The sequence below is a fragment of the Nicotiana sylvestris genome, chromosome 3 (assembly GCF_000393655.2).
Source record: "Nicotiana sylvestris chromosome 3, ASM39365v2, whole genome shotgun sequence".
Classification (NCBI taxonomy): domain Eukaryota; kingdom Viridiplantae; phylum Streptophyta; class Magnoliopsida; order Solanales; family Solanaceae; genus Nicotiana; species Nicotiana sylvestris.
Genome location: NC_091059.1, coordinates 143682855 through 143693191, shown reverse-complemented (window position 1 = coordinate 143693191; position 10337 = coordinate 143682855). Strand labels below are relative to the sequence as shown.

The following is a 10337-nucleotide window of genomic DNA, read 5'->3' as shown; positions in this document are numbered from 1 at the left end:
TATCTCATCTTCCATTTCTAATTCATTATCTTCTATACCAAAATCTTCCTGGAATTGTTCATAATCTATATTATTATTAGGTAATGTTTCAGGAATATTTGGAGAAGTATTTAAATTACTACAAGATGCTGAAGCTGAACTACTACCTCTTTTTTTATTTTTCCGATTAGTAACCTTGTTACAAACTCTTTTTGCAGCATTAAACATATTGTCAAAATTTAACTACTAGAAACAAATAAATATGCAAATAAAATAGTAAACGAGAGAAAGAGTTGGAGGGAGTGCACCGAATTCGACAATACATCGAGCACTTGATGATTTCGCAACTCCAATGTTACCATGAAGAAACGTCAATTGTTCCAATTTTGAAGTTCAACTGTTCAAACTTCAAATAATAAATACTACAATAAATTAAATTCCAAAAAAAAAAGAGCCAAATAGTTGATTGCACTTTAATAGATGAAGATTGAAGAATGAGAGAATATGAGAATTGAGATTGAGAGATGAGTGAAGAAATGAGGAAGGGGGGGGGGTATTTATAGTTTTTCGAAGGGGGGTTAATTTGTTTTTTTTTTTTAAAAACCCCAAAAATGGGCTATTTGTGCAATTCAGCCGTTGGGCAACGACCATATTGTGAAATGGACCATTGCCAACGGTAAGAAATCTGAGCCCATGTTTAAAAAAAAATTGTTACCGTTAAACCGGTCTGGGCCGGTTAACCGGATGGAGAATACTGTTCATTGCCGGGTTTGACCGGTTCGGTTAACCGGTGGTTCAAAAGTGAACGGTGCAAACCGCCCAACCCCTATAACCAGCCCCACCTGGCCCCCTTCTACCGGTCCGGGCCGGTTCCGATTTTAACCGGTCTGAGCCGGTCCGAAAACGGGCTGACCCGGCCCGTTAGACACCTTTAGTTTTAGGCTCGAAATCAAAGCATCCAAGTAAATATGAAGGGAATCTATCAATTTTACCACAGGCGTGGGTGATTTTGATTTCAGTAAAATTATAGCTTGTTTGGCCACGCTTTTCTGGCTAGTTTTTCTTTTTTCAAATTTAAGTTGTTTGGTTAAGTTTTTAGAAAGAAAAAATTACTTTTGAGCAGAACTAAAAGTAATTTTTGAAAAGCAAAAAAAAAGTATCTTCTCCTACTTTTGAGAAAAATATATATTTAAAAGCCAAATACTAGTTGCTGCTTTTTTTTTTTGTTCTAATACAAATTATTTTTACTAAAAGTATTTTAGAAATACTTTTTAAAATAACTGATTTTAACAAGCTGTTTGGATGGTGTTACATATTGTATTGTATTCAATGACCTAGACAGAATTTTTCGTAAATAGTGTCTTTTTTTTAAGTAGACAAAGAATTAAGTGAATAAATGAATTATTACTTTAGTAATATCATATTAAAAAGGCACAAAATCCGAAAATATTACTATAACTCTGTACGGCTAGTTTTCCTTTTTTTGAAATGTATCAATAACATTCTCATGAAATAGTACTAAATATGTCTTTTTTTTTTGTTGCTCCTTAATTTTGTTATAGGTCAATGATTCATGTATCGGTAATACAAAGTATATTTTAACAAGTAACATCTCGAAAATGATAAAACATAAGAATGCCATAAACAGGTTCAAACTCGACCTCAACTACAAATTTGAAGCAATTGACCGCCAAACCAGCGAGCCTTCCCTGTCTAGGTGGTGTCACCTCTTTCTGATTATACAAATAATCTGATTTTGCCTATGTTTATATATGTCAATTTAATAAATCTTTCCGATGACACCGCTTCCGATAAGGTGGCTCCGCCCCTGATCGTATTGTATTGTTACTTTAAATACAATGTTTGTTTTGATTATTACTTAAATTTTATTGTATCGTATCGTTAAATCGGTTGTTACGTAACGGCGAAAAATGTTACTTTATGGAACGATAAATTTAATATGGTGGCATTGTTATCTTGTTTTTTCCTCTCATCTTGCCCTTTTTTATTATTAAATAATCATATTTTATTATTTATCTAACTATTTTGTATAATAATTTTATCCCATATATTTTTTTTAGTAATATTACAATTTTACATAAAATAATACATTTATCCTAAATCAAACATAGTAAAAGTTTGGCCAAATTTTCAGTATACACAACGAGGCATGGAAGTACCCCAATGGCATCCTCTCCACGTAAGCTCGTAAATGTAAAATTATTTAGTAGTAAGAAAGAGAAATAAATCTATTGGATCTGGCATTTCAATAAAATGGTGGGGTCCAAAGCACAGAGGATTATAAGCATGTAAAGTGGATGCATGTGGAACGCCACGTTGCCATTCTCTCTTCGGTGACAAGCTTCAAACGCCAGGCGTCTCTCTCGTATCTGAGTGAGTTCCTCTCTCTCTCTCTCCTCCGCCACTTCACAACAAACACATTCACTCATTTTCACATACACACACACTACTCTCCTCTCTCCATATTATCATCATATTACTTTTTCTCTAGATTTTTAGGGTTTCCTGATTCTTCCTTTTCAGCTTTCTGGATTGAGAAAGCTTAAAAAAGGCTTCGATTCTTCTCTGTCTCTCCCTCTCTCTTTAATTTATCTTCGGATTAATTTTTTTATTATTTTTTATATATTTATTTTGTGGATCGAAAATAAAGTTGGAGCTGATTCGGTGAATCTGATTCCGGATATTCTACGATCTTCTGTGCTTGCTTTTTTTTCATCATTCGATTCCGATTTCTGTAGACCTGAACCTGCATGTTTTACACAGATCGATCTGTTAATATTCAATTTTTTTTACCTTATCGTGGAATAAAGGCTGATTTATAGGATCTACCGTTCGAGTTATGTATTCGAGATTCACGGAATCTACTCTTTTGATTGTAAGATCAGATCCATCATGATTTTTTTATTTTCTTTTCTCTTTCTGATCTTCTTAAGAAGGAATTAATTGAAGTAGAGACGGTATATTTTTTTAAACTGTATTTAATTCACTGAGAATATGGGGAAATTGTTTAATTCTCTCTCTACTTGTAATTTCATTAAATGCTTAAACAATGTTTAGCAATTAAAGTGATAGAAACGGTAATTAATAGCCTTTGAGGAATTGTTATTTTTTTTTTGTTATTAAAGTTGTTTAACGGATTATCTGATGATCGTAGGTGCTGGTGTTTTTTCTTCTCAGGTTCAAGTTCCGGCAGTTAATGCGGCAAATTCAAATTTAGATGTTATGCAATAGCTGCGTAAGATTTGTGTTTTTTCAAGCAGCACATATTGATACACACATTGTGCAAAGGCAATTTATCAAACTCATTAAAAGTTTGAATGCAACTCGTAGCATAAGTTATTCTTGGAATAGTGTATATACAGCAAGGAGAACGATGATGGTGGATACTGGAGCAACTGCTAAAGGAGGACCTGTCGTTGATGTTTCACCGGAGAAGGATGATAATAATGGTGGTTTCGCTAGCGGAGGATGGAAGAGGTGATTCATTTTAGCAGATATAATATTGTAATATTATATCCTTGAGATATGTATTGTTGCAAGATAACCAATTATAGTTTTACCTGATGGAGCATTCATGGACCATAGACTTTGTCATGCAAAACAAATAGCATTCTTCGTAGATTCCATTTGGCGTTCTTCTGGCTTATTGAGGTAGTAAGGCGCATACTTTGCACTGCACGGTGCTGATAAGCTCCATGAAGCTTTGTGACTGTGACATATACTCACAATGTTTGACTTGATCATCCAGATGTCTAAGGGGACAAATGTGCAGCCCTTGTCGAAAAATTAGTGTCCCTTAACATAACTCGTGTTTTACGACTTAGCACTTCATGCCAAAAAAATAAAAGAAGTTAGCACAGGGTATGGGTGAGTATGGAGAGTTGATATTCTGAAGTTTAATATTACTCTTACTTTCAACAGTTTCCTCGACTAGATCATTCAAAAAGCTGCTCCCTTGTTTGCCTTTTCTTTGTCGTAGTCGATAGCTTTGTCTCACAACTTACTCCTCCTGAGTACAGATGCATGATACTAATGTTTAACAGGCTTGCAACATCAATATTCTACTTATTGATGGAAGAACAGATGGTTTACATGTTAATTTTTCAGCCCTATGGGCTATGTTTTTTGAGATGTACAAAATTTTTAATTTCTAGCAGAATATTGTGACAAAATCAACGAAAAGAGCTTAGGGATATCATATGCAGAAAACCGTTCAAAACTATTACTCCTATAAGATTTCCTTGGTGATAGAGAATTTGTGATCTTCACTTCTAAAAATGGCAAGCTTTCGTATGTTCTATTTTAACTCCTAATTTGGTGGAAAAGTAGAGTGTTTAACTGCTTGTAGTATTGGTGATATTTTCTTCGGAGAGTGAACTTTTTCTCATTCATTTGCTTCTTTACCCTTGCCATACAAAGGGATGATGTTGATAAAGGTTTTGAGATTGACTAAGTAAGTGTTATATGCTGTGATGAAATTATATATGTTGTTCGTTGTGAGTTGACAAGATACATGTTTCATTTTTATCACCATGTTTACTCTACATGTATAATAGATGTTCATTTGTATTTTGCTATGAGTAACTCATACTTGTTGTCAAAATTCTTTGTAAAAATTGCTCATACTTATTTTTGTCCATTCCCGCTTGGCAGTGAAGATGGAAGACTGAGTTGTGGTTATTCAAGCTTTAGAGGGAAAAGAGCCACCATGGAGGATTTTTATGACATTAAAACTTCCAAAGTTGATGGACAAACAGTTAGCTTATTTGGGATATTTGATGGTTAGAACTTGCCGATCATCCTTCAGCTTGGAATGTGATTTAGGATTTACATAATGACCAATAAGTCAATCATTGCGAATCTTCTGGCTTGAAGCTTGTATTTGCTATGCCTCGTCTTTATATTAGTAGCTTAGTGTTTTGCATGAATACGGGTCGGTGAGCTATTGTTTGCATGAACTGGTGAATCTAAGGGTCTGTTGTTTAGTTATTTTCCTGAAAGCAGTTTTATTTTTGAAAACCAAAAGCTATTGTTTTTATTGTGCGGGACAGAGCTGTTTTGTTTTCCGGAAAACAAAAAACTAGCCAGAAGGTTGTTTTCCCGAAAACACTTATTTTAACACTCAGAACTTATTCTTCCATAACAAATGAAAATCCATATGTAAGATCTTATTGTCTTCCAAAATAAAACCATACAAATACTAAACCAACATCTAACTCCGGTTGAAATGCAAAGGCTACCTACTGTTCAAAATAGAGGGATGCTCTACTGGAATGGAATTGGTAGAACCTCAAACTAGGGAGAGTTTTGTACTCCTTTCTAAAATCACATATCCTTCGATCTAACTGCTTTAATTTTTTTCCCAGTGGGGGCTTTAGAGAGAGGCGGTCCTCAGCGAAAGACTAATAATGATCTCCAAGTGGGGTTTCTGAAATTTATTTTCCATTTAGTTTCAGCTATTTGATTTCTCTTACTTGGCAGCTAGCTGAACAGTTTTCTAATCTAAAAACTGTATTTCTATATTAGTCTCAAATATTTTATGAGCGTGTGACAACTTTGGTCTTTTCTGAGGTTGACTGTTAAATTCTTACATTTCTGCAGACTAGGTAGAATAAGCATTGCTCTTTTTTAATCATTATGTCATGTTACTGCAGGCCATGGTGGTTCCCGAGCAGCTGAGTTTCTGAAGAAACATCTCTTTGAGAATCTAATGAAACATCCAGAGTTCCCAACGAACGCCAAGTTGGCCATAAGTGAGTTCCTATCTGTTGTCCTACGGATGCATTATATGAATCTCCACTTTTGTACTCTCTCAGTAGGCTCGAAATGTGCGATCCGTCCATTGAAGCTGACATATAGAGTTCATATCTGTTGTCCTACGGATGGATAATATGAATCTCCACTTTTGTACTTTCTCAGTGGGCTCGAAATGTGCTATCTGTGCATTGAAGCTGATATATCTAAGTTTGACATATTTATGCTGTCATAACATCTAAAATGTATCGCACATGAAAATGACAAGGGCAAATTACTTGAGCAGCACATCAGTTCAAGCATACTGAAACTTAGAAACTTTTCTTTCTCTCTCTCTCTCTGTGTGTGTGTGTGTGTGTGGGTGGGTGTCTTCTGTCTCTCTCTCTTTGAATTCTATTACTTCTGAAGTTGTAGCTGTGTGTCCAATTCATGATTATCACACTGGGACAAAGGGGTGTGCGACTCTATTTTGCTCATGACATTAAGTTTGTGGACTACTTTCATCATATTGCAGGTGAAACATATCAACAAACAGACATGGACTTCTTAGATTCTGAAAAAGATACCTTCCGAGATGATGGTTCCACTGCTTCAACAGCAGTTCTAGTTGGTAACCATCTCTATGTTGCCAATGTTGGAGATTCACGGACTATAATATCGAAGGGCGGAAAAGGTAACATCAGATTGTTAACAGCTTAAAAAGTTCTGGAATTTGATAATAGAAATAGTTTCAGCAGCCACCAGGGGTGAGGAATGATCCCTTTTTAATTGTATAGGTATCTCTACTTCATGTAAAAATGTGATACTGGCGGACTCGCTAGATCATGTGATTTCTATAAACGCGAAATTTCATTTCCTTTAAAGCAGGCATTACCATGTAAAACCAGATAACAACTAAGTAAGTTAGTACAATTACGTAGGTTTTTCCCGTTTTGTGGTATACAAAAGTGGAAGTGATAGCATAGCTGGAAATTGAAGCAATAAATAATTGGTATCCTCCATGGTCCTGAAGTTCTGTTATTTTCTTATGCCTTATGCTCTATTTTATATGGTAATATTTCTCTCATATGTTATAGTTAATAGCTTATCGTCACTCTCTTGTCATTTTGTAGCCTAAAATCTTGAGACAACTAGCATCTTGGCTAGACAATTAATTTAGTTTCATGCTTGACAGCAATTGCTCTTTCTGAGGATCATAAGCCCAATCGAACTGATGAGAGGAAGAGAATTGAAAGTGCCGGAGGTGTTGTGATGTGGGCTGGTAAGCAATTTTCTCTGCCTATAAGGCATTGCTCATTTGGGTTGCTTGCCTGTTAATTGATAGTTTCAACTTGTGGGTTGTCCCGTCAGAAATGGACCATCGTAGTGAATTTTCTGATGCTTTAAGAGAATGTGTTTTGTCATCAATTAGTCATCTGATACAAAGACTCAACTTGCATGTCCTCCATTTGTTTTGCATTGATGTAATTCATTGTGGTGCAGACAGTTGTGAAAGGGAAGATTTTTAGGCTACATGGATGTAATTGTAGAGGTTTAAAATGTCTCCAAACCATGGAGAATGGAAGAAAGAAGCTAAAGGAAGGAGACTTCACTGTTGTCATAAAGTTTGGCTTGAGTTTTTCGGTAGTTCTCTAGTTTCGTCGTACCATTCTTTAGGTGGTAGATTGGGTAGAGTGTTATAGGCCGTCATCAGTGGCAAAGCCAGGAATTTTCCGCAGGGTGTTCAAACTTGAAAAAAGTAATAAAAATTTCTGACAAAGGGTGTTCAATATTTGTTATATACCTCTAAAACCAAATATTTTACCTATATATGCAGTGTAATTTTCCATCGAATTGACCACCCTTACCATAGTGTAGCTTTGCCCATGGTCGTCATGGAATCAAGTTACTCTTATAATTTTGTTAAAATGTTGTTGCATGTGTGCATGCTACAACTATGAGATGTTTAGTGCGTGGGAGTGGAGCAGGTGTCCATCTGGAAATAGATGCCTTGCCTATGTGGATGTCCACTTGCATGCATCTAACTAACTATTTGTTTTATTGGAATAAAGAAGCTAGCGGGAGGAGACTTCATTGTTGTCATAAAGTTTGACTTGAATTATTCGGTAATCCTCCAGTTTATTCTTACCTTTCTGTTAGTGGTAGATTGGGCAGAGTGGTATAGGTCATGTGGGAATCAAGTTACGCTTATACTTGTATTAAAATATGGTTGCACGTGTGCATGCTACACTTCCATCTTGAAATTGATGTTTTGCATGTGGGGTAATGTCCACTTGCATCCATCTAACGAACTATTTGTTTTCTTGGAAAACCGTATTTACTGCTGGATTAAACTAATGTTCTCACATTTAATGAACGTCTTATTTGGTGAGTGGACCCTTGCTGCTGTCATATTTGTTGCATGAGCTTTTGTATAATCTCTGCGTTAAACACCATTTATGCTTTCTGTTTCTGTATTATCAGGTACCTGGAGAGTTGGTGGTGTATTAGCAATGTCACGTGCTTTTGGCAACCGTATGTTGAAGCAATTTGTTGTGGCTGAACCTGAGATTCAGGTAGATTTATCTATTATCTATTTATTTTTTTGCTTCTTTAGATGTGTAAAAATGAAAGTCATAGTGGCTGGAGGACTTGCGATACTTTGCTCCCTCACCCAACCAAAAAAGAATATACTTGCTGGGCAATTGGATTAGTAGGATGCCCTGTCCCATCTGGCAAGACCTACAGCCTACCTGCCAGCAGTTACTGTACTGCAATATTTTAAGGTTTCATGCACTGGCATGGATTGTAGCCTATATGAGGTGCAGGTCAGTGCATGTGCTCCAAGGGATTGTTAAGAGTTGAGATAACTGGGAAATGTATGTGACTTATGCCCAACACTTGCACTTCATGAACAATTTATCTAGCGCCGTCATCTTCGCTAAAGCCCTGTGTGTATGAGTTATGCATCATAATTTCTTGCCTTATTTGGCTAAAATAGATAGATGTTTTAATTTTATTATATTTCTATTCAAAGAGGACTTGATTACTTCGCTCGTGCGGAAAATCTTCAATTTCCTTTTTTTTTGGGGCTACAGAAGCAGCAGCTTCCTAATGAACAGTTAATAAAAATTGTCATTTCCACATCTTCGGAATCTTTTTTCAGTTGCCAGGGCTAGTATCCGTCACACGCCCTTTTTAACAGTCTAAGTCTTAGTGAAGTTGGCCTGTCAAGAATTTAGTACCAAGAATGGTGTACTTTTAAGGAATAAAACAACTAGACCAATTGGTTTATGGGAGGATAGAGGGGAGAAGGGCTGCTAAGTTGGACGGATTTACTTATGAAACTAAAGAGTTGGAAAGGGATAGTTGGAAAGGGATGCTAAGTTGGACGAATTTACTTATGAAACTAAAGTGTTGGAGCCTTGAAGGCATTTGATATTTATCATAGTCATTTATCATCTCTCTATATGTTTCAGGATCAAGAGATTGATGAGGAATTAGAACTACTCGTGCTTGCCAGCGATGGGCTCTGGGATGTTGTACCAAATGAGGTAAATCCTGTGCGTGTAGGCACGCTTGCTTGCTCTTTCTTTCGTTCCATATCTTTTTGCCCCTCGGAATCGCGCTGTTTCCAGTCTTCGTGGCCTTCTTTCGGTGGTAACTTGAAGATTTTTAGGCTATGTCACAGCATTCTGACAGATTTCTGTAATTGTTGTGAGAACTCAAAGCCTGAACTTCTAGACTGGCTTCTCTTTTGTGGGTGATCTCCTTTGATATCAGTGTTTTTTCATTTAGTTGCTGATTTTTGTCTTCCTTTAGGATGCTATTTCACTTGCACAAGCAGAAGAAGAACCAGAAGCAGCTGCTAGGAAGCTAACAGAAACTGCATTTACTCGGGGTAGTGCTGACAATATTACCTGCATAGTGGTGAAGTTTCACCACAAGAAGGTTGAACCAGAGGGGAGCCAGCAAGGTTGAAGAATTTGTTGATGCTGCATCTGCCTTTTCCTGGTGGAAGGCTGCTTCAATGATGCCGGTGCAAGTTGCTGACGATAGCATCACAGGGGCTGTCATTTTTTCATTCATTTCTTTGCATTGTTTTTCCCCGTCATCCTGTTTAACTGTTGTATTTAAGGTGTCTGCGTTTGTGCGTCTGCTTTCTCCTTTTCTGTAGAGGTATTGTCTGGATAAACTTTACTGTGAAACGTAGTTAAAAGGTTAAAAAAAACTTGGTAGTTCTACTTTAAGTACGACCTGGCTGCATGGAGCCATTGAAGGATTTCCATGCATCCCTTATGATTTGGCATATTACCTCTCACAGAAAGATGATTTGATGAATGACTACTTACTAGTGTTTCGAAGTGGTTGGATGTGTATCGCTAACCTCAGTTTTAAACCAAGTTGGTAAATGACTCCACCTTCAGGTGAGTGACATATTGTCGTGCCAGAGGAAGGGAGGTGCCGGAAGTGTAGTGTGTGGAGTATGCAGCGTTGTTTACTATCATAGAGTGTAGTTGTGACGGAAACAAAAAGCTCTTACAATATAGACGTGCAGTGCTCATGCTAAGATATATATGCACAAGCGTGTGCTTTTATGTAGC

General features: G+C 36.6%; 1 protein-coding gene across 6 annotated transcripts; it reads left to right on the top strand.

Moving 5' to 3' along the window:
* Positions 1–2233: 2233 nt before the first annotated feature.
* LOC104219372 (probable protein phosphatase 2C 76) lies at positions 2234–10042 on the top strand. Of its 6 annotated transcripts, none has more exons than XM_009770058.2 (10): positions 2286–2373; positions 3178–3235; positions 3352–3477; positions 4654–4781; positions 5655–5753; positions 6269–6427; positions 6929–7015; positions 8218–8309; positions 9213–9287; positions 9556–10042. In XM_009770058.2, the coding sequence occupies exons 3-10, from the start codon at positions 3374–3376 to the stop codon at positions 9712–9714; spliced, it is 903 nt and encodes a 300-aa protein (XP_009768360.1). In that variant the 5' UTR covers positions 2286–2373; positions 3178–3235; positions 3352–3373; the 3' UTR covers positions 9715–10042. The 6 variants fall into 6 exon arrangements, with proteins under 6 accessions (XP_009768353.1, XP_009768360.1, XP_009768355.1 ...); XM_009770053.2 differs by adding an exon at positions 2811–2875 and having other exon boundaries at positions 2311–2373; positions 3178–3477; XM_009770056.2 differs by lacking the exon at positions 2286–2373 and adding an exon at positions 2442–2875.
* Positions 10043–10337: the final 295 nt, after the last annotated feature.